This window comes from Palaemon carinicauda, chromosome 44 (genome assembly GCF_036898095.1).
Source record: "Palaemon carinicauda isolate YSFRI2023 chromosome 44, ASM3689809v2, whole genome shotgun sequence".
In the NCBI taxonomy this organism is placed as follows: domain Eukaryota; kingdom Metazoa; phylum Arthropoda; class Malacostraca; order Decapoda; family Palaemonidae; genus Palaemon; species Palaemon carinicauda.
The window spans coordinates 10,684,284-10,709,610 of record NC_090768.1 but is presented as its reverse complement, the minus strand read 5'-3'; the positions used below and the strand labels follow the sequence as shown (position 1 = coordinate 10,709,610).

Genomic DNA, 25,327 nt, shown 5'->3' with positions numbered 1-25,327 from the left:
TTAATTTTTATATTTGTTTATATTCGACCTTCCTAATAGTAGGCGGTCTTTTCTTGGTACCGAAGTTAATTAACATTGAGCCCGTCATTTCGGTTTTACCTGTTAACATATTATGCTATTTTAATGTCTTTGAAAGAATTTCTTTGATAGTCTAGTACTGTTTTCAAAGTTGAACTAACGTTTTGTTTTGTCTCTGCAGTTGTTGACGTTCAGAACGTTCAACTTGCACTCTATCGTTACGATAGAGAAAGAATTTTCACGGTTTCACATTGCAGTAAGAGTAACCGTGTCTAGCGTTTTGTTCATTCTTTCTTAACTTAATGGTTTTAATCCTAATAAAGGAACTTTTCATTTTGGGAAATATTTCAGTTTTTTCCTTTAACAATAATATGTTTTAACGATATATATGATTGGGCTCTTCTCTCAGGTTCTAAGTCAAGAGAGAGAGAGAGAGAGAGAGAGAGATAGAGACGGAGGGAGAAAGAGGAGGATAAACGTTTCATTCAAGCCTGCCAGGCGTACGAGTAACGTTCTTATCGTTTTTGCTCTTCTCCCTAGTCTCTTTAGGGGAAGAAAGTAAACGTTTCTAGAGTGATCTAGTGTTTAGTCTCTTTCCAGCCACTGAATTATTTATCTTTCATTAGATTTTTCTGTTACATTGTAATTCTGTTTTCGCAATTACTAACTTTTGAGAAAGGATAGAATTGCGTGTTTCAGGTACAAACCACTTAAAGTTTCGAGTTCAGTGAAATAAGTGCAAACAGAAAATCAAAGTGATAAGTGATTAGCGCAAAGTGTGTCAGTGTTGTGCGTGAGGGTACTTCTGTGCGCGCCAGTCGTTCTCCCAGTCCGGGACCTCTTGCAAGCTCCCAAGCCCAGGGGAGAAGCAATGTCGAAGGACAAAAGGGTTCAGCAGGCCTTGATCGGCGCACAGAAGTATCCTCGGTGGTTGTGGGCGTGTCTTACCGAGACCGTCACTCCCACCCGCAGACGATTGAGCCCTTATTTTGCTCGTCTGCAGAAGAAATTTAGGGGAGAAAACGCTGGTCTCAGGTCTCAAGACCTCTTAAACATAAAGTCCAGACCTATGCCAGACGTACGAAGTTAGAGTTCAACAACCCGGATGCAGTCATTGGGTTAGCTCTGACTCTCCTCAGTCATCAGTTGAATGCACTCCGCCTAAGAGGAGTAAGGTTCTGCCGCAACAGATCTCTGCTGTTAAGGCTTTACCTCAGCAGACCTTAGTGTCTGCCGACCCCAAGTTGACTCTACTGCAGTCCATGCAGTCACAACTTTCGGTCTTGATGCGTGAGTGTCGGGCTGAGAGTGTTGCGCCTCCGCCTCCGCCTACACTCCCTCCGCCTGCGCTCGCTCCGCCTGATCGCAGTACCACCTGCCAGGCGTACGATGTTGAGCCACGTTCTGAGTTGGCTGTTCCCAGTGGTGCTCAGCCTCCGCCTTCTTTAAGGCAACCTTTACAATGGGATCAGGAGGATTATACCTCTCTTCCTCCGCCTCCACTTGCTGCTCCACCAGTGATGCAACACTCGGTTGAGGTACAACAACCTCTCCCGTCCTTGAGTCAGTCTCCTCAGCTCTCGCTGCAGCGAACTCAACCCTCCACAAGGCAAGCACCACTACACCTTAGCCTTGCGCCTCAGGAGCCTCAGCTTGCGAGACATTTACCTTGTTCTGCGCAGCCTCTACCTCATCGCGCTCCGCTCACAACACAGGAACAGGAACTTGCTACTCCGCTTCCGCCAACCGCTCAGCAAGCGCAACCCTTGGGTTCAGCCACTCATGCCAGGAGTCAGCCTCCTCCACCCATGCGCCTACCTTCTGCTACTTCCTTTGATCAGCCTTTGCAGACTGAGCCTCAGGTGTTCCCTCAACAGAGTCTTGAAGAGGAAACCACAACTATTGTTGTTCCAGCTCGTTCTGACTCTGCTGTTCAGCATACCTTACCTCCATTTTCAAACCTTATGATAATGGAGGTTATTTGTATTACTTATAAAAATATATTTGTATTCCTTGCAATATATTTTTAACAATATCGCAGAATATGGCAAAAAATATGAATCATGAGTTATGAATGTAAGGTAAATATTATGTTGATATTTAAACCCCATGCAAGCATGCATAAAGCACTCTAGCACTGGTCATGGAATTTCTGAGAAATGTTAAACGCCATGCACACGCTCTGCTTACCTTACAGCATGCTCTACATACAGCATGCTCTGCTTACAGCATGCTCTGCATACTACATGCTCTGCATACAGCATGCTCTGCATTCAGCATGCTCTGCATACAACATGCTCTACATACAGCATGCTCTGCATACAGCATGCTCTGCATACAACATGCTCTGCATACAGCATGCTCTGCATTCAGCATGCTCTGCATACAACATGCTCTGCATACAGCATGCTCTGCATTCAGCATGCTCTGCATACAACATGCTCTACATTCAGCATGCTCTGCAAACAGCATACTCTGCATACAACATGCTCTGCATACCTTACCGCATGCTTCTCAGTCACACATCTTTGGTTGTTGCCAACTCACTAGACTGTCAAGCAGTTTCATAACGTTGCCTTCTAGTCTGCTGCTTTTGCACCAGTGAACCCTCACTGAGAGAACTTAGCTTTTCTAGGATATGGTCCCTGTAGATGAGAAAGTTCTTTTCTCCCTCCTTCTGATATTCCCTTGAGGACTCTGTCATTTGGAGGGAGCCTTTAGCTGCATAGCCTCCTATGGACTTTTATTTAAGCGTAACATGCTTCCAGGGAAGGTAATGGTTCCACTTCAGTCGCTAATCCCGTCTGTTACCACACCTGCTCCCATAGACCTTGAGCTGTGTTGCAAGACATGCAGTCCAAGCTTAGTCCTTGTTAGAGGATTTTTTGTTTACGGAGTCAATGTGTCACAGGGAAGACGTTCAACAACCAACAGAAGTGACTTGTTGTGACGCAGTGCGGCAACCTCAGCAACCCGATAAGGAGTTGTCTGTACGACCCAGACAGTCTAGACAGATTCGGGTTGTCACTGTACTTCCTCGCTTGCCCATGATTGACAGTTCACAGACTGTGCAGCAGTACCATGATCTTGTGTCCGGCTCCGTCAGACGACTGGCTTTTAAGAGCTCCCACAAGTCGTCGCTGTCTGGAGATTTTCAAATGGACTATGGATCTGACCAAGGAACTGGGCCTCCTGGTCAATTTTGAGGAGTCTCAGCTCGTTCCATCCCAGACCATTGTCTCCTTGGGTATGGATCTTCAGAGTCGAGCTTTTCGGACTTTTCCGTCGGCCCCAAGGATCTTCCAAGCCCTAGAATGCATCCAGAGCATGCTGAGAAGGAACCGATGCTCAGTCAGGTAGTGGATGAGTCTAACAGGGACACTTTCATCGCTGGCCCTGTTCATCGTGTTAGGGAGACTCCACCTCCCCCCCTTCAGTATCATCTAGCTGCTCACTGGATAAAGGACATGACGCTAGAGACGGTCTCAGTTCCTGTTTCCGAAGAGAGGAGGTCTTCTCTCGCGTGGTGTAAGAACAGCTTTCTTCTCAAGGAAGTCTACCTTTGGCTGTTCAGAAACACGACCGCCGTCTCCTCTCGGACGCATCAGACACGGGCTGGGGTGCGACTTTGGACGGACAAGAATGCTCGGGAACATGGAATCAGGAGCAAAGGACACTTCACATCAATTGCAAGGAGTTGTTGGCGGTTATTCTGGCCTTGATAAACTTCAAGTCCCTCCAGCTTAACAAAGTGGTGGAGGTGGACTCTGACAACACCACAGCCCTGGCTTACATCTTCAAGCAGGGAGGGACTCTTTCGTGGAAGTTGTTCTAGATCGCAAGGGACCTACTCATCTGGTCTAAAGATCGAAAGCTAACTGGTAACGAGGTTCATTCAGGGCGGTATGAATGTCATGGCAGATCACCTCAGACGGAAGGGTCAGGTCATCCCCACAGAGTGGACCCTTCTCAAGAATGTTTGCAACAGACTTTGGGCCCTGTGGGGTCAGCCAACCATAGATCTGTTCACTACCTCGATAACCTAGAGACTCCTGTTGTATTGTTCTCCGATTCCAGACCCAGCAGCAGTTCACGTGGATGCCTTTCTGCTGGATTGGTTCCATCTCGACCTGTATGCATTCCCGCCGTTCAAGATTGTCAACAGGGTACTTCAGAAGTTCTCCTCTCACAAAGGGACACGGCTGACGTTGGTTGGCTCCGCTCTGGTCCGCGAGAGAATGGTTCTTAGAGGTACTGCAATGGCTGGTCGACATTCCCAGGACTCTTCCTCTAGGAGTGAACCTTCTAAGTCTACCTCACGTAAAGAAGGTACACCCAATCCTCCACGCTCTTCGTCTGACTGCCTTCAGACTTTCGAAAGACTCTCAAGAGCTAGGGGCTTTTCGAAGGAGGCAGCCAGAGCGATTGCCAAAGCAAGGAGAACATCCACTCTCAGAATCTATCAGTCTCAAGGGGAAGTCTTCCGTAGCTGGTACAAGACCAATGCAGTTTCCTCAACCAGTACCACTGTAACCCAGATTGCTGACTTCCTGTTATATCTAAGGAAAGTAAGATCCCTTTCAGCTCCTACGATCAAGGGTTACAGAAGTATGTTGGCAGCGGTTTTCCGCCACAGAGGCTTGGATCTTTCCACCAACAAAGATCTACAGGACCTCCCTAGGTCTTTTGAGACCTCAAAGGAACGTCGGTTGTCCACTCCAGGCTGGAATCTAGACGTGGTCCTAAGGTTCCTTATGTCATCAAGATTTGAACCTCTCCAATCAGCCTCTTTTTAGGACCTCACATTAAAAACTCTTTTCCTCGTGTGCTTGACAACAGCTAAAAGAGTAAGTGAGATCCACGCCTTCAGCAGGATCATTGTTTTCACATCTGAAACGGCTACATGTTCCTTGCAGCTCGGTTTTTGCTAAACGAGCTTCCTTCACGTCCTTGGCCTAAGTCGTTCGAGATCCCAAGCCTGTCCAACTTGGTGGGGAATGATCTGAAGAGAGTACTTTGCCCAGTTAGAGCTCTTAGGTACTATCTAAAAAGGTCTTAACCTTTACAAGGACAATCAGAAGCCTTATAGTGTGCTATCAAGAAACCTTCTTTTCCAAGTTCTAAGAACTCAGTTTCTTACTATTCAGGCTTCTGATTAGAGAAACACATTCTCATCTGAAGGAAGAAGACCTTGCTTTGCTGAAGGTAAGGACACATGAAGTGGGAGCTGTGGCTACTTCAGTGGCCTTCAAACAGAACCATTCTCTGCAGTGTGTTATGGATGCAACCTATTGGAGAAGCAAGTCAGTGTTCGCATCATTCTATCTCAAAGATGTCCAGTCTCTTTACGAGTACTGCTACACCCTGGGACCATTCGTGGCAACGAATGCAGTAGTAGGCGAGGGCTCAGCCACTACATTCCCATAATCCCATAACCTTTTAACCTTTCTCTTGAATACTTTTTATGGGTTGTACGGTCGGCTAAGAAGCCTTCCACATCCTTGTTGATTTGGCGGGTGGTCAATTCTTTCTTGAGAAGCGCCGAGGTTAAAGGTTGTGATGAGGTCCTTTAGTATGGGTTGCAGCCCTGTATACTTTAGCACCTTTGAGTTGATTCAGCCTCCCAAGAGGAACGCTGCGCTCAGTAAGGAAGACGATCTTATTAAAGGCAGAGTAACGGTTCAAGTCGACTTCCTTACCAGGTACTTATTATTTCATTGTTATTGTGGATAACTGATTATATGAAATACGGGATACTTAGCTATCCTTTAGTCTTGTACACTGGTTTTTCACCCACCCCCCTGGGTGTGAATCAGCTACATGATTATCGGGTAAGTTTAATATTGAAAAATGTTATTTTTATTAGTAAAATAAATTTTTGAATATACTTACCCGATAATCATGATTTAATCGACCCTCCCTTCCTCCCCATAGAGAACCAGTGGACCGAGGAATAATTGAGGAGGTGTCAACAAGAAGTACTTGAGTACCTGGCCACAGGTGGCGCTGGTAAGTACACCCCCTTCTAGTATTGTGATAGCTGGCGTATCCCTCCATAGAATTCTGTCGGGCAACGGAGTTGACAGCTACATGATTATCGGGTAAGTATATTCAAAAATTTATTTTACTAATAAAAATAACATATTACACCTTTAACCTCTTGACAATCTTTTTCTAAAATTAGGAGGAAGGTGTTAATCCTAATTAAAGAGAGAAATTAATTAATTCATTTAAATACACTACTTATGAATCAGATGATAAGGGTTGCATGAATTTTGGCAATTACTAGTCACTTTTATATATTAAAAACTTCCTGGACTAAGATCTGAAATTAAAAAAAAAAAAAAGTGTTCAGAAGTGTGCTCAAGTACCAAACACACCTATACTATATATTCCTCCAAGATATTAAAATGAAATTACTCATAAGAATAAGTAAAAACCAAAAATATACATTTAGTTTAGTGCATTCACACTTGGAGAGCTGGTTTTCAGATGACAGTAGATTTTTTTTTTTCCCTCCTCCATTATATCTAAATCTAATTTTTCCTTAGTTGAAAGTGATATTGGTGAAACTGCAAGTACCCCTAAAGAAGGTAATGAAGATGGGCCAGATGAAGGAACCCCTTCTGTACCAAGCTCGCCTTCAGGTGTAAATCGACGAACATCTGTGCTTTTTACCAAAAAAGCAGGTGCACTTTTTAAGGTGAGCTATCTAACTTTGTTTGTTCAAGCAAATAAGCGAATGGTGAAGTGGTCTTGTTTTACCGATTAAAATTAATTTTAATATTGGTAGCAAGATTGACTGAGGATTCATGAAAGTTTAAAGGATGAGTTTAACTTTTTCCAGGGTAGGTCAATAATCATCCAAATGTGTAGGTTATGACTGGTTTTGCATATACTAATCAGATAAAAAGTGTATTATTATTATTATTATTATTATTACTTGCTAAGCTACAACCCTTGGTGGAAAAGCAGAATGCTATAAGCTCAAGGGGCTCCAACAGGGGAAGTAGCCCAGTGAGGAAAGGAAACGAGGAAAAATAAAATATTTGTATCCTCTTCAATTCTGGCTAAGTCAAAATTATGGCCCATTTCATGAAGTAAACTTTCACCACATGGTGATTCTGTTCATATATGGGTAAACCCTTCCTAATGGGGACATCCTTAGTCAAGTAAAGTAGAGTTCAAACCTTCAATAGAAGGTATGTGTTGTTTATTAGGGACTTTACTTAAGTTTTCACTTTATTCAAGTGATGTTTGTGTGCTAGATTTAGACTGAAAATGTATCTTTAGAACTGTAGAGTCCAAGTAAAGCCCCTCACATAGAAAAAGAGATTGACTGCCATATTTTTATCCACCAGTAGTATATGTTTTAATGTGGGACATCTACTGGCTATTTTGGAATATCTGCTTGCTTGGTTGCATTTGCAAAGGTTGGTAGGATCTCTTCACCAGGGAGAATCCTCAGTAATGTCCTCTCCAATTGCTCTTCAGAATAGCAATTCATGCCGGGAAATATCCTATCAAGGAAATTGTCATATGTAGAAGAAATAATCAACAAAAGTCCATGATAATGCATTAAAGTTCTACCGTAAGATCTTCGCATACATTGTGCCTAAGACATAAGAGAGACCAGAAACCTTTCAACAGTACTGTTAGGCAGACTCCATCCTGGATGAAGACTGTGAATTTGTTAAAGATTAATTTAAGAGTTAATGGTTGGTCCCACTAGGCTTTAAAAAAAAAAATAAAAAGTTAATATACAACATGAACATGTGCCCTTAACATCAAGTAAATTTGCATCATTTGTGTCTTGTTCACACTGCTGAACAGATCACCTTATCAAACTTGATCTGCATCAATCTGAATGACTGTGTTGTATCTGGTAGAGTATGCTAAATAGCCCAAGTGTTTTTGACATGCCAAACATTTCTGAGTAGGGGTTGAGCCTTGTCAGGACGTTTAGAGATGATCTAATCGCTGTTGTTCAGGGCTTCTGCAGAAATACATAGCCTGTCAATTTCTGTTACATCAGTTGATTGTTTCTACAGCAGCATGTCTACAAAAACATTTCTTTTGAAAAATGGCACACTGAAAGGATTAGATTTGTTTGTACCTGGAGAGTTCAAGATTTTTAATGACACAATAACAAAAAGGCAAGGCAAAATTATGACATTTTGTAATAATTACTTCCCTTATTACTTAAATGGAATTACTCAATAATATAAAGAATTATGCTGTAATGGAATTTCTCAAAATAAAGAATTATGCTATACAAAAAGTCCAGTACCATATGTATATGAGCACAAATTGTACACTTGAAACTGTGATCACTTTATGGCCTTGTTGAAAGTTATGAAACTGGTGTAAAAGGAAGAAAAAAATATCAGCCATCATAGGTAAATAAAGTATTGATTTTGATGAGAAGGCTTTCTTAAAAGAAATGCTTTATGAAACCAGATGTGAAAAGGCAAGGTTTCTTTCCATCAAGCAAAATTATCTTTATCACAAGAATTAAAACTTGAGATGTTTCAGTTACCCAATTTATGGAAAATTGAGCAATAGCTCATGTAAGCACACCAGCTGATTCTGTTTTTTGACATGTATGGTAGAACCTACTTCCATTAAAAATTGATATCAGAATCCTTAAAAATGTTATCGTAGCAACTCTCTTGGATAATAAGGTACCCTCATAATCTAGAGTATAATATTGGAAAAAAAAAAAATCTCCTTTTTTCCCTCTTTCCATGATCTTCACAGAAATTTCTTCCATGTTATTTGAAGTTTCTCACCTACAATTATTTAAATGACATACAAAAAAAATATATATATATATATATATATATATATATATATATATATATATATATATATATATATATATATATATAAACAGGATCACATTATATTTCTTAACCCTGTGAGGTTAGGGTGTGCTATAGCATATTCCAGAACAAATCCCTTGGGTGATGATAACAATAAGTTTATCCACTTCGCTACGATGACATCTATTGATGTCAAAATATGCCCTGTGTTAGACACCATAATGTCCCAGATATGTCGCTTACAAATATAATGGAAATTGAAATCACTCATATATCGTACATATGAGAACAACATGTGGTTGTATATCACAATGTTCACACTCAGGAAATTTCACTAAAATATCCCCTCCCCTCCCTGATATTAGTCCTTCTTCCTTCTTTCTTCAGCCAACCAATGAAGTCTTAGGGATTCTATCCTTTATTTCTGATTGTGCAAGAGCTATTTTAGTCTTTTTATGTTACCATGTATAATCACACCACTCTAGCCAATGGCGGCATTCCCGACCTGAGGCATTACTCAAACCCCCATCCCCACTTAAGAGAATTAGGGATCCTCACATCTCACACCACCACCAACTGAAATACTTGTGGTTCTAGTGCCTATGATTATGTAAGATAGTTTTAATCTTTCGACTGCTATGTATCATGGAATTATAATGGAATAACGTAGTCACATCAATGAATGTAAAGCTTTTTTAAACAAAATCACAGTGCTTTACCATTATTTAGAGAAAATTATATGAAATAAATTTCTGAAGAATTACTCTATAATCACTTCACATTGAATGAAAAAATATTTTGGTTGTTTAGAGTGAAATACAATAGCAAATAAAACTAACTTTTGAAAAATTTATTCAGTAATCAGCAGTAAAACAAACAAGCATAGAAATGTGGGTTATTATAGAGTGAGCGAGCATGTATAACCAATGGTGTCAAATCTTGTATATAGCTTGAGTGCAGATTCGCTGGCTCTTAGTGAAGGGGTTTCTGTTATTTAATATATTTTAATTTCAAAGAACTGGTTTAAATCTTTGAATTATGGAATACAGTATAAGATTTATTTTCTTAAGATTTTGTAGGCACAGCTTCCTTTTCTTACCAAGGAAGGTTTGAAATACCATGATAGAAAAAAATAATGTAATGAAACAGGCAGAATAAACAACCCTAAATGCCTGTGTTGATTGTTTAGTGGAAACCAGTTTCAATTTGGCTTTGTATTCATCATCATCATCTACGGCTATTATGATGCTAAGGGCCTCAGTTAGATTTCGCCAGTTGACTATCTTGAGCTTTTAAATTGTGTAAAATTTATAAAAACCACCATTATTTAGGATTTTTCCTAAACCTGTAGGTGCAGCTTATACTGTTTGTATTGCTCTCTTGATAGGAAATTAATGTTTTTAAAGAATAGAGGACCTTTCATAGAAAATTTAGCTGAGAATATGGGTTATCAATTTCAAGTGAATTTCAAACAAAAGTTTTATATTAATTTTATTTCCAGAAACCGGATAATTCTCCGCAGAAGCGTGTATCTCGCCAGCGTCGGGGATCTGAGGGGAATCAAGAAACCAACAGTGATACAGAGAGTCAGTGTTCTGAAAAAGGGATAAAGACATCAAAGAAAAAGAAGGGTCCAACTATGGTGAGTTTATTTGTAACATTTGACTGTACTACAAAATATTAAATTCACTTGTTTTGAATAATCCAAAAAAAATATGTTGGTACAAAAATGCCTGGGTCAAATGATTTTATTTAATACATATATTTTGCAGTACTGCATGGAGACAATTTGTTATAAAGATAATTATCTCATCTATAATATTATTTATATTGAAAATCAAGTATAATTTGCAGTTCTTTTAAGAAACAGATTTTTTTTCCCTTCAGACAGCAAAAACCAGCACATCATCTTTGTCATTTCCGGATGGCATATCCATTTTAGATCTAGATGGAGGTGTCCCTCCTGCCAAGGATTCCTTTAAAATGTACAGACAAGGGGGAGGTAGGTCAAGAGAGGTATTGATTAACTCTATATTAAATATAAATTTTTAAGTGCATGTGCATTTTCTTTTGTTGGTAAATAAAAAATATTGGATAACTGGTATAAAATGAAAATCTTTAGTTATTTTGTACCCTAAAACAGAAAGAGGGTTCTGAGCATCGTGAAATTATTTTTTGATCAGATATCCCTCCAGAAACTGATGAAGATACCCACTCTGAGTCTAATTCAACTTTAAGTGACACGGAAGATGACACGGCAACAGACACTGATTCAGAAGGTGGAGGTAGTGAGACTGATTCAAGTGGAGATGGTGATTCCCCAGGATCAGAACCCACAGGGGATCAGATTCCTTTAGAACCTCTAGACCTTGTTTGGGCCAAATGTCGAGGATACCCATGGTATCCTGCATTAGTAAGTATAGTGCAGTTTATATAATATGGTATTTTGTAATTATATAGAATATTTATCAGAAGCAATTAAATCTGAAAATATAAAGTAACTATACTTATGTATGGTAATTAGTTATTTTTTTATGATTGCAGATAATAAATCCAAAAATGCCAAAGACTGGTTACTTTCACAATGGTGTGCCCATTCCAGTTCCTCCAGATGATGTCTTGGCATTAGCTAACAATTATCCATCCCCAATGTATTTGGTTCTTTTTTTCGATAATAAAAGAACTTGGTAAGTTTTCATTTTAGTATGAATTTTATATTTACTGTATTGATTGTTTACTGTTCTGAATTCTTTAATTCTTTTGCCACAAACCCATTACTTGTAATATACAGTCATACATTTCTTGTCAACAAAACCTTAGAGTAACCTGTAGGAATAGGTTGTTTGTTGTAGACCACTCTTTGAATCTCAGGTCCCAATTAGCCAATACCTCAATTCTTGAGTTTCCAATTTTCCAAAAGCAACCACTGATCTGCTTTAACGAATTCCAAGTGTAATAGCATATTCAGTTATTTTGATGAAATTATATTAAAAATTCTAGTTTTAAAGGGTTCAAGGAGAGCCAGTTTGAAAAAATTAAGTCACTATTTCTAACTATACAGCCTTGAAAAATGAATACATATCTCAAAATGCTCTATTTATTTAAAATCTTGATAAACAAAGTATTCAATATAAAATATAAATATTTTCCTCCATATTTTGATGAAAAAGGAAAGAAAAAAAAACTGCTTTTGAGGTAATGGCTATCATATGCTTTTAGTTCATATAGCACCCATGAACTAAAGCATTCTTCGTGAAAATTTTATTTGGTATGTTGCTAATGAGAATTATAGACACTTATCTCCTTGCAGGTTCCTTCTTGGGGGAAGGGGAGGGGTTAATTTGTTGAATTAGTGCTAGAGCATCTTTTATGCCACTTGGTCTAGTTTGAAGGGAGGGTATTGCGGCTAGCTGTACTTGCTTTTTATCATCCACCTTTCTTACAGTTAGAAATGCAGGGTTTTCCTCTTGTTGCACTGGGGTGTAGAATGGCCTTACAGGCCCCAGTGCCAGGCTATATAATCCAAAATCATATTCAATTCAATCAACCTGAACCCAAGCCTTTTGGTTAGCAACAGGTTTTCTTTTATCAAGTGCCTCAACAATGTTAAGAAAAAAGAACAACTTTGCTCATTTGTATGCAAGTCAATTTTGGCTGAGTTGAACTAGACCTTGCACTTGATTCACCTTCACTCAAACTCCTCTTACAATTTTAAGTGTACAAAAATGCCTTGATTGTGGTCAGGTAGTTTGTATGATTGTCCTCTATTTTAGTGGTACCTCTGAACATTTTAATCTTGAGGCCCTTGTTTTCAAACTTGAATGGGTGAGAGTAGGTGTGTGTGGAAAAGTAATATCTGGTATTCCATAGGGTAGTGTTCTCGGTACTATATTATATATGCTCGGTATGTGGTTTATCGTAGTAAACAAGCCTGTTGCATATTCAGATGATGCTGCACCTTTTTGGCCTAATACCATCCCATTGAATGTAGACCTGTGGTTGCTGAATCCCTTGATAGAAATCTAGCTAAAATTAGTGCATGGTGTAAATTTAGGGGTATGAAGTTTAACCCTAATAAAACTCGGAAGTATGATTGCAAGTAGGTCAAGTACAGGTTTTTAACTTTGCCTGATGAGGAAATGAAGAAACTGGGGCTAAGCGAGATTTAGATCTGTTTGTTGCCAGATCCATGTACTGTATTTGGTTTTTGCACTACTGACTTATCACCACTCATTCCTACCACCTATCGTGGTCTGGTAATGATCTTTGTCTGCCATTTGTCTTGAATTCTCTTAATAATCCTACCTTTACATGATTAGGGCTTCCTGGCTCCCTCTTAAATGTGCCCCATTTCTTTAATACCCCTATATTTTGGCTTTTGATTTATTGACACAGCTAGTGTAATGCAGGTCTCTCAGTCCGCAGGCATACTGTACAAGTAGGTTTGACTAGTCATATCTTCATCCATGAAAATAAGGCAATATATGATTGATAGTTTTGTATATAAAATAATTAAAAATGAATAATTTTTATATTTCCTAACCATACAAACCAGACTCCTTTAACGCCTTCGCTATAATGACATCATTTTTAAATATTTAACTTAGCCGGTGAATATATAGCTGCAACTCTGTTGCTCGACAGACAAACTGTACAGAAATAACTCGCCAGCGATCGCTATACAAGTTGCGGGTGTGCCCAACAGCGCCATCTGTCGACCAGATACCAAGCTCAATGTAAACAAAGACTCAATTTTCTCTCTGTCGACGTGTCGACAAGACGAACTTTCCATTTATTATAAACATATAAAAATAAATTTTAATGTTTTGTTTATATGCGACCTTTCCTGAGAGGCCTTGATCAACGAATAGTAATTATCTTATCACGTTATAAATTAATTATAGATTTTCCTCTATATATTTTATATCTCTCCGCCTTTATTAGGCCTCTTCGATTAACTTGTGGGCGGTCCTAACTTGGAAACCGAAGTTAAACAACGTTGAGCCCTTTGCAATCGTAAATAGCTTTTAAAGAGCTAATGATTTAAAACCTTTTAAATGAATATTTTTAATAAATATTTTATGAAAGATTTTCTTTGAATAGTCTTCGTACTGTTTTCAAAGATGAACTAACGTTTAGTTTATTTATACTACGCAGTTTGCGCTCTATCGTTACGATAGAGAGAGAGAGTATCACGGTTTCACTTTGCAGAAAGAGTAAATCGATTCTGACGTTTTGTTCATTATTCTTTCAAAGCTTAAAGGAACTTTTTAATTGAAAAACCTTTCAGTTTTTTCCTTTGGTCAAATAACATGTTTTTTTGACGAAATGTAATTGGGCTCTTCTCTTAGGTGCGAAATCAAGAGAGAGAGATATAGAGACGGAGGGAGAGAGAGGAGAGAAAACGTTCCGTTCAAGCGGGTAACGTTGTTCTCGAGTTACTCTCGTCCCTAGTCTCTGTACGGGGAGGAAGGATAAAACATTTTTAGTTTTTTATTCTCGTCCCCAGGCTATGTGCGTTGAGAGATTGAAAACGTAGTTTATATGAACTAGTGTTTAGTCTCTTTCCCAGCCACTGATTTTTTTTATCTTAAAATATGTTTTCTGTTTTTTGCTGGTATTAATGAGCTTGCATTATACGACTGATTTCGCAATTACTACCTTTTAATGAAGGGTAGAATTGCGTGTTTCAGGTAGAAATCAGTAAAAGTTTCGATTTCAGTGAAATAAGTGCAAAACAGAAAATCGAAGTGATAAAGTGATATGCGCAAAGTGTTACAGTGTTGCGTCCGAGGGTTCGTCTGTTCGTGCCTGTCGTTCACCTAGTCCGGGACCTCTTGCAAGCTCCCAAACAGGGGAGAAGTGATGTCGAACGACTTATGGGTTCGAGAGGCCTTGATCAACGAACAGACGTTTCCCTCTATGGTATCGGGTGTATCTTACCAAGATCTCCCCTACCATAAGACGAGAGAGACGTTTTTTCTCCTCGTCATCCGAAGGCTTTTCGCATAAGAAACCTGTCACAAGGTTTCGAAGCCCTTAAGCGAAAGTCAGTCCTTTCAGGACAGGTCCAGCGTCCTGGCTACAGCCATTAGGACAGCTCTGACCCTATGCAGTCATCGGATAACTGCTCGCCGCCTAACAAAAGCGTAACACAGACTCCGAGAGTCTTTTTTGGTTGGCAAAGTGTTGCGGTCACAGACGTTACCCTCGTCTCTTACCACAACCATTTCCGTTGATCCTTAATGGGTTGTACGGCAAGACATGCAGAATATGCTTGCTTCCCTTATGGAAGACTATTCTGCCGATTAGTCCGTTGAGTCTAGCCGTTTATCTGATCGATATCCTGGCTTTCAGCCAACCTAACGTTCCTTTGTGCTTCCTGTTGACGTTAGCGTAGCTAAGTCACGTCAGTCAGGTTGTTTAAAACCACACTCGATGCGGTCTCGTGTGGATTTTCAGCTGCATTTGGACGTTAGGCCACTTGCTGATGCTCCTGTTGACGTTCAAGACGTTCGCTAACAATCGGAGTTGACTTGTTTTGACGCTGTGCGTCAACCTCCGCATTCTAGAGTTGTTTTGACTGCTCAGTCTAGGCAGTCAAAGCAGTCTCGAGTGGACGCTGTGCGTCCTCACGCACCTGTTGTGGTTGACAGTTCAGTTGTTGACAGTTCACAGACTGTCAAGCAGTTACATGACGTTGCGTCCTGGTCCGCTACTAATGCACCAGTGAGTGTGGACTCTGCTTGTAAAGCATTGCCACCACGGTAGGTCTCTCCCTTGCTTGAGACTCAGCTTTTATCGGACAAGGTTCCTGTAGATGAGGAAGTTGTTGTTCCCCCTCCTACTGATATTACCTTGAGGACTCTGTCAGATGGAGAGGAGCCTAAAGCTGCTCAGCCCTCTATGGACTTTAATTAAATCATGATGATTTTTTTTAAGGATCTTTGTCCGGATCTTTTTGTAACTGCTGCTCCTCGTTCGCCTAAACGTCAGAGCTTACACTAGGCCTAGCTACTTCGAAGCCGTTGTTTTTAAGCTAGTGCTCTCTCGCTCTCCTAGAGAGCTTTACGTTTGCTAGGCGACTGGTTTATCACCAGGAGGAGTTTGGGGGATACAGCCTTTGCTTTCCCTTCTTTTAAACTGGCTTATAGAGCGAGTCTGATATGACACGAGAGAAGTTCTCGGCTTGGGAGTTCATGCCTCTGCCCAGATAGACTTCTCAAATCTCGTAGCCTCTCCCTGGCGCCTGGCCAGGAGACGCTCCAAGTTTTTTACAGGTCAACTTCACAGCTGTTTTCGAGCCTTTGAAGTTTTGCTGTACAATTATGTCATGCATAAACAAGGCTTTCAGGGATGGAAAGCGGTACCGCCTCAGTCGCTAACCCCGTCTGTTGCCGCACCTGCTCCCGTAGACCCTAAATGGGCTTTGCTGCAAGACATGCAGTCCAAGCTTGCGTCCTTGATAGAGGACTTTATTGCGGAGAAGGTTGCTGCCGAACCTTCTGGCCAACAACCTTCCAACCGGTCGGTTGTGCGTCCTGTTGACGCTGAAGTAACCTTCTCGCGTCTGCCAGTTGAGGTGGTTCCTCCACCGATGCGACCCAGTGTGGGTTGCCAGCCGCACGTTGACGTTAAGCGACGCTCGGAGGTGGTTGTTGACGTTCAGGACGTTCAACAACCAGCAGAGGTGACTTGTTTTGACGCAGTGCGTCAACCTCAGCAACCCGGTATGGTGTTGACTGCACAACCCAGACGGTCTAGACAGTCTTGGGTAGACGCTGTGCTTCCTCACGCACCCATGGTTGTTGACAGTTCACAGACTGTGCAGCAGTTCCATGATGTTGCGTCCGGCTCCATCACGCATGCACCAGTGCGACCGGACTCAGCGAGCCAGACGTTGCCCACTCCGTTGCCGTTTCCTCATCAGTTTTCGGATGAGGAACTATCTGATGAGGACGTTGCTGAACAACAAGACGATCAGCCCCCAGAATAGATCAAGCCCTGCTATCCATCCAGAAGATGCTGAAGAAGGAACGCTGCTCAGTCAGGCTGTGGATGAGTCTGGTAGGGACGCTGTCATCCGTGGAACATTTTGTGTCACTAGGAAGACTACACCTCCGTCCTCTTCAATACCATCTAGCTTTTCACTGGAAAAAGGACAAGACGCTAGAAGCGGTCTCGATCCCGATTTCCGAAAAGATAAAGTCTTGTCTGACTTGGTGGAAGGACAATATCAACCTAAGAGAGGGTCTTCCCCTGGCTGTTCAGACTCCCAACCACGTTCTCTTCTCGGACGCATCGGACGTGGGCTGGGGCGCGACACTAGACGGTCGGGAATGCTCAGGACTGTGGAACTCGAGTCAGAGGAGCATGCATATCAACTGCAAGGAGCTGTTGGCAGTACATCTGGCCTTGAAAAGCTTCAAGTCTCTCCTTCGAGGCAAAGTGGTGGAAGTAAACTCAGACAACACCACGGCCTTGGCGTACATCTCCAAACAAGGAGGTACCCACTCACTGACGTTGTACGAGATCGCAAGGGACCTGCTCATCTGGTCAAAAGGTCAAGACATCTCCCTAGTAACGAGGTTCATCCTAGGCAACTTGAATGTCATAGCAGATTGTCTCAGTCGGAAAGGGCAAGTAATTCCAACAGAATGGACCCTCCACAAGGATGTGTGCAAGAGACTTTGGGCCACTTGGGGCCAACCAACCATAGATCTCTTTGCAACCTCGCTGACCAAGAGGCTTCCAATCTATTGCTCCCCAGTCCCGGACCCAGCAGCAATACATATAGATGCCTTCCTCCTAGATTGGTCACATCTGGATCTCTACGCATTCCCACCGTTCAAGATTGTCAACAAGGTACTGCAGAAGTTCGCCTCTCACGAAGGGACAAGGTTGACGTTAGTTGCTCCCCTCTGGCCCGCAAGAGAATGGTTCACCGAGGTACTTCGATGGCTAGTAGACGTTCCCAGAAGTCTTACTCTAAGGGTGGACCTTCTACGTCAGCCTCACGTAAAGAAGGTACACCAAAGCCTCCTCGCTCTTCGTCTGACTGCCTTCAGACTATCGAAAGACTCTCGAGAGCTAGAGGCTTTTCGAAGGAGGCAGCCAGTGCGATTGCTAGAGCAAGGAGAGCATCCACCATTAGAGTCTACCAATCGAAGTGGGAAGTCTTCCGAGACTGGTGCAAGTCAGTTTCTGTATCCTCGACCAGTACCTCTGTAGCTCAAATAGCTGATTGATTGATTGATTGAAAGTTTTCTGGCATCCTGACATCTAAGGTCATTGACGCCGATACCATTTACTGTATATGAAAATTAAAAGAGAATTCGATTAAAACCATAAAAATTAAGTCATTAAAATAGTTAAATAGTTTTCAGAAGACCTGCTTCTGAAATAAATCTAAAAATTCCGCTCGCATAGTAAGACACATCATGTCCAAGAATCTTGGCAAGGATAAACCTGCCATCCTCACCTCGAGCCTCAAACAGATATCTATTTCTTAAGTTAGTAAAATTTGGGCATTCGGTCAACAAATGCCTCACTGTTAAAGGTACTAAGCAGTCCTCGCAATACGGTTGGTGTTGGCCCTTCAGCAGAAACTCGTGTGTCAACCGTGTGTGACCAATACGGAGACGACAAAGAGTCGTCTCCCATTTTCGGGGAATCATGTTATACCTCCAAGGTGATATGATATTTGTTACTTCCCTCATTTTATTGCCGTCTTGACTGTCCCAGTGCTGTTGCCATTTATCACAAACCAATTTCTTGATGTAAGGTAGGAGATCGTTACATGGAATGGGATACCTCCTTGGTAGCAACTCGGATGCCGCATTCTTCGCCAGTAAATCTGCCTTCTCATTCCCAGACACACCTACATGTGCTGGAACCCAACAAAATCGAACAGTTATACCTTTCCGTCCAATAATAAAAAGCCATTCTAAAATCTTTAAAACTAGAGGGTTACTAAATTTAAAAACTTCTAAAGCTTGAAGAACACTCTTTGCATCACTAAAAATTGTAAAATTACCCTCCTTTTCCAAAGCTATTTTCTCAATAGCGGTTAATATGCCATACAGTTCGGCAGTAAATATGGAAGCTGTTAGAGGAAGTGCACCTCTACAATTAAAATCATTACTATGTACTCCAAATCCAACGCCAGGATCAGATTTGGAGCCATCAGTATATATAAAAGTCGATCCCCTATGTTCTTCGACATGTTCCATAAAAAGAGACCTGGATTCTAAGTCAGTCATATTCTTCTTAACTCCAATAAAGTATTTACAAAAAGATATGTCAGGTAATTTCCATGGAGGCGTTGATGATACCTTGAATGGAAGTACCTTATTTCTAATTATATCCAGACTATTTAAAAATCGTTTCACCCGAAAGCCATAAGGTTGAGGAGATTTTGGGTGCAACTCAAAGTATGATGCATGTCTTACAAGGCTTGCAGTCTGAAAGGCTAGAGAGCTAGGGAGTCTTTGCAATCTAAACCAATACCGAAGAATGGAAGACATTCGGTAAAGGTCTAGAGGTAACTCTCCAGCATCAACAAGGAGACTTGGGATAGGCGAGGTTTTAAAAGCTCCAGTAGATAATCTAATACCTGCATGATGTATCGAGTCTAATATTTTTAACCGGCTTGGGGTGGCTGAAGAATATACCTCACAACCATAACTAATTTTGGAAAAAATCAAGGCCTTGTATAATTTTAAAATAGTATTGCGGTCTGCCCCCCATGATGTATGGGACAATACTTTTAAGATATTCAGAGCTTCAACACATTTAGCTTTTAGCGCTTTTAGGTGAGAAACCCATGTAAGTCTACAGTCAAATATCAAACCTAAAAATTTGGTTTCCGATACACATGGTATCCGTTGACCTTTAATGTATATATCCGGGTCTGGATGTACTCCCCGGATACGACAAAAATGGACAATGGTAGTTTTACTTGTCGAGAACTTAAATCCATTCATGTCAGCCCACTGGATAATTTTATCAATAGAGAGTTGGACTTTTCTCTCAACCATTGCCATTCTAGTGCCAGCAAATGATATTGAGAGATCATCCACAAATAGTGTTGAGAGAACATCCTGGGGAATGGCTGAGGATATCCCATTAATTGCTAGTGCAAAAAGGGTTACACTCAGCACACTACCCTGAGGAACTCCTCCTTCCTGGCACTTACTCTCTGATAGAGTTTCCCCAACTCTCACTTGAAAAACTCTACGTGAAAGAAATGCCTGAATAAATAGTGGCAGCTCTCCTCTCAATCCCAATTCATGAATGGTTTTAAGAATACCATATCTCCATGTGGTATCATATGCCTTTTCAAGGTCAAAAAATACTGTAACATGGTGCTGTTTGGAAGCAAAGGCTTCACAAATAGATGACTCAAGTCGTATCAACACATCAGTCGTTGAGTGCATTTTTCGGAATCCACATTGAATCGGTGATAAAATACCTTTCTTTTCAAGGTACCATATCAGCCTTGCATTGACCATCTTCTCCATGATTTTACATAAACAAGATGTCAATGCAATAGGACGATAGTTTGCTGCTAAAAACTTGTCTTTACCGGGTTTTAAAAAGGCTAAAATAATGGCTAGTTCCCAAACACTTGGGTAGCTATGATCATGCCATATTCTATTAATAATGCTTAAAATAAATAGCTTTGTATTAAAATGTACATGTTTAATCATTGCATATGGAATTCCATCGGGTCCAGGGGCTGTATCGTTGCAATGAGCAAGTGCGGAATCAAATTCTCTTTCAGTGAAAGGAGAATTATACGACTCTTCCCTTCTTGTTGCAAAATTTAAAATTTTCTTTTCTTCAGTGCTCCTATACTGGTGACCAGGGGCTCCTTCACACTTGCTGGATACAATTGAAAAATGATTAGCCAGGGCATTGCTAACTTCATTTGCTTCAGTTACATACTGGCCATTCACCTTCAACACTTATACCAGAGAAAAGGACGATCCCTTTCAGCTCCCACTATCAAGGGCTACAGAAGCATGTTAGCATCGGTCTTCCGGCATAGAGGCTTAGATCTTTCCAACAATAAAGATCTTCAAGACCTCCTTAAGTCTTTTGAAACCACCAAGGAGCGTCGTTTGGCTACCCCTGGTTGGAATTTAGACGTGGTACTAAGATTCCTCATGTCAGACAGGTTTGAGCCGCTACAATCAGCCTCCCTGAAAGATCTCACTCTAAAGACTTTTCCTGGTATGCTTAGCCTCAGCTAAAAGAGTCAGTGAGATTCATGCCTTCAGCAAGAACATCGGATTTTCATCAGAAAAAGCCACCTGTTCGCTACAACTTGGTTTTCTAGCCAAAAATGTGCTGCCTTCTCGGCCTTGGCCTAAATCTTTCGATATTCCCAGCTTATCGGAGATTGTAGGCAATGAACTAGAAAGAGTCTTATGCCCTGTGAGAGCTCTTAAGTTCTATTTAAAGCGTACCAAACCTTTACGAGGCCAATCTGAAGCTTTATGGCGTTCAGTTAAGAAACCATCTTTGCCTATGTCAAAGAATGCTTTATCATACTTTATCAGACTGTTAATACGAGAAGCTCATTCACATCTGAGTGAGGAAGACCGAGCTTTGCTTAAGGTGAAGACGCACGAAGTTAGAGCTGTTGCAACTTCCGTGGCCTTTAAGCAAAATAGATCTCTGCGAAGTATAATGGACGCAACCTATTGGAGAAGCAAGTCAGTGTTCGCGTCTTTTTATCTAAAGGATGTCCAGTCTCTTTACGAGGACTGCTACACACTGGGACCATTCGTAGCAGCGAGTGCAGTAGTGGGTGAGGGCTCAACCACTACAATTCCCTAATTCCAGATCCTTTTAATCTTTCTCTTGAAATGTTTTTTAATGTTGTTTTTATGGGTTGTCCGGAAGGCTAAGAAGCCTTTCGCATCCTGGTTGATTTGGCGGGTGGTCAAAGTCATTTCTTGAGAGCGCCTAGATTAGGGGTTTGATGAGGTCCTGTTGTATGGGTTGCAACCCTTGATACTCCAGCTCCTAGGGGTCGATCAGCATCCTAAGAGGATCGCGAGGCTCCGTAAGGAAGACGTACTTATAAGGCAGAGTAATCGTTCAAGTCGACTTCCTTACCAGGTACCTATTTATTTTGTTTTTGTTATTTTGATAACTTCTAAAATGAAATAAAAAACTCTTAGCTCATAAAATGTAAACATATATTACTGGTCTCTACCCACCATCCTGGGTGTGAATCAGCTATATATTCACCGGCTAAGTTAAATATTTAAAAATGATATTTTAATTATAAAATAAATTTTTGAATATACTTACCCGGTGAATATATAAATTAAATGACCCTCCCTTCCTCCCCAATAGAGACGCAGTGGGACGAGGAGAAAATTGAGTCTTTGTTTACATTGAGCTTTGTATCTGGTCGACAGATGGCGCTGTTGGGCACACCCGCAACTTGTATAGCGATCGCTGGCGAGTTTTTTCTGTACAGTTTGTCTGTCGAGCAACAGAGTTGCAGCTATATATTCACCGGGTAAGTATATTCAAAAATTTATTTTATAATTAAAATATCATTTTATGTCAAAAACATGCCTGGTGATACAAATGGTGACATTCAGATACGTCATCCTCATTATTATTATCATTATGACAAGCTAAGCTAGAAATATAAACCATATGGAGGTTGAAATTACTTGTATATGCTACATGGTGTCGTATATCACACAGTTCACTTCACCCAAAAAAATCTCCGCTCCTCTCCCTAATATTAGCCCCTCCTCCTCCTTTCTTCGGTCAACCAACAAACTTTTTGGATTCAAGCCTTTATTTCATATTGTGTAAGAGCTTTGTTAAGAGTGTTTTTATGTTACCATAGTAGAGTCACACCACACACACTAGCCAATGTGACATTCCCTACCTGAGGCATTATTTAAACACCCTCTGGCACCCCCAGATTAGAGACATAGGGATCCTCATATCTCTTCCCACCAACAACCAAAATACTTGCGATTCTAGTATGAACAAAGTTTGAAGTCTCTGTGACAGTGATGTCCAAACTTATGGCTGATTACGATTTGGACATTTTGCTTGACTGTGACCTTGACCTTCCAGAATTTAATCCTTTTCAGCTCTACATTACAGTTAATACCTGTAAGTTTCATTACTCTACGGGTAAAATTGTGGCCAGGAAGCTGTTCACAAACAAACACACACACACAACCTGGGGGCAAAAAAATAATCAGCAGTAAAACAAATAAACATAGAAATATAGGTTATTATAAAGTGCGCAAGTATATCAGAAAGTAATAAATCTAGTGTATAGCTTGATTAGAGGATCGGTGGCCTTGTAGTGAATGGGTTGATAAGAGTATAATTTAAATCCTTTAATAGAAGAATTACCCTTAAAGGGGGGAAGGAAGTTTGAGTCAGATCTCTGTCTGATAGCTCATTACAAAGGCTGGTATGAAGCACACATAAGATTCGAGAACACTGGAGTCAGGTTCTGAACTGGGAACAGTTGCTTGAAGCTCTTCATGGACATAGATAACTCTCACATGGTGCATAGGGTTATTTTCTTCACCTAAAGGACTGCTCAAAGACGAGTCGTAGTCTTTCCATGCAAAGGTCCATCATAGGGCCACAGACATTTTTAGCAGTCCCTTGTGAAAAGCATTTCACTGGGATGTACAAAACTGCAAAATGACATCATGGATTGGAGGTACAGTACCGTTTATCAGATTAAACAGGGAAGGCGTTGGGAGTGTGCAAGTGTGATCCCTTGGGTGGTTAACAATGTTCTCAAACACTTCCCATGTTTTGGAAATGGTGAAACAGAATACTGGGCGATTCCATTTAGCAATGTGTCAAACAGGTTGATCGGCGAGGATCCCCAGACTGGTAGCGTTGCACTGGGAAGAGACCACTCTGAAATTACATTGCACCTAGCAATAAAGTATGTCTGCTAGAACATTACTCTTGCCAGTAATGAGTCTTGCTGACAGCTCTGCATTAGTGTTGACTGCACAGATGTGCACTGTTTTGTCAATTTGCAAGAAGACTGAGACAGTTCCTATGACTTAAGTTTTGTCGCTTGCCAACACTACTGTTGGAAAGCTTACATTGCTCTGCTGGAACAAGCTGGGAAGGGAGATTGCTGGCACTGCTGAAAAGCAGTACATCAGACCTCATACAGCAATCATGGGTGGAAACGCCCACATTGTACGAGTGTTTTCAAGAAAGGTGTCCTAGAAGACATTACCACCACCATGCCAGAAGTTCTTGCATGAACGATAACAAGAGACTGCTGATGCCATAGTCTGGTTTAAATGCCCTATAGAACATGTATAATACCAGTGGCCAAGCCCCTCTCCACTCAAACTAAGGACCAAGGATGTGCAGGCAATGGCTGCTGGTGATTCAGCAGATAGACCTACTGTACAGGCTCTCCCAACCCCCATCCTTAGCTCACAATTATGGTGAGGTTGCAGCGACCAAAGGAACTAACGAGTTTAAGCAGGACTCGAACCCAAGTCTAGGACGTTGCCACTATTGCTGCTGCTGCTGTCTATCACCATGGCCAGATACCGCATACTCTGCTTAGGTGTGCAATTAGACTTTTCCCAGATTGCAACAAGAGACTAGTAAGCAGTCTAGATAATGAAGCAACTACCTCTTGGAAGAGGCCAAGTTCAGTCAGTTGTAGAGATACTACAAAAGACATCCAGCTCTAGAGGCCCCAAGCTGATGAGGGCACATTCATGTGAACATTTGGGGAGCAGTGGACAGTGAAGCACAGGGGCTATTCCCTTGAGGGTGAAAAGGTGGTACTTTCTGTAGGACTGTTGATCGTTGTTTGAAAATACACAAAAACAAGAAGTCATTCTCTCAGATGGTAGACTGCTTGTTACTCAACTTTTCAATGCTGGACAGAGGTTGAAAAACAAACTTGGTGAGAGGTCTGTAGTTGATCTTGTTTTTGCTGGATGTAGGTTGAAAAACAAACTTGTTCAGAAAGGAGAGGTCAGTGATTGATCTCCAGTTCCAGGTAGTTTTGACTGTAGAAACCCGAACTGTCTTTTAGGACTGAGTTCATTCTTCTTTTCCACTGCTTTCACCTTTACCTCTAAAGCCAGGCTATTTCAGAGGGTAACTCTGGAATGCCATCATATAGTGGTGGAGGATGAAGGGCTGGGAAGTATCAATCCCCAAAAAACGAACTTCTACAAACCACTGCTCTGCCATATGTTTTTGCATTCTTTCCCATTGGCATGACAGGCATCTTCACTGGCAGTAGCTCTCTTAGGAAGAATCAGCTTGTGGTCATCAGAGTTTGAAGGCACAGAGACGTTCCAAGGGCATTTGCCCCTGAAAGTAACTCAACCGTAGATGACGGAGTCATGGCAAGCTTTCCTCCACCATCACCAGAACCAGAGCGTTCTTAATGCTGTAAATGCCTGTTGTCCATCTTGTGTGCAGTA

The 25,327-nt window shown here is 41.2% G+C and overlaps 1 protein-coding gene across 7 annotated transcripts in view; it reads left to right on the top strand.

Moving 5' to 3' along the window:
• Positions 1-25,327, top strand: part of LOC137634292 (peregrin-like) — a 228,618-nt gene that overhangs the window by 199,809 nt on the left and 3,482 nt on the right. For all 7 annotated transcript variants that reach the window (XM_068366626.1, XM_068366622.1, XM_068366628.1 and 4 more), the window contains 5 exons: positions 6,570-6,721; positions 10,345-10,485; positions 10,731-10,845; positions 11,027-11,256; positions 11,388-11,530. In XM_068366626.1, the coding sequence (XP_068222727.1) occupies positions 6,570-6,721; positions 10,345-10,485; positions 10,731-10,845; positions 11,027-11,256; positions 11,388-11,530 (781 nt within the window). The remainder of the gene's footprint in view (positions 1-6,569; positions 6,722-10,344; positions 10,486-10,730; positions 10,846-11,026; positions 11,257-11,387; positions 11,531-25,327) is intronic.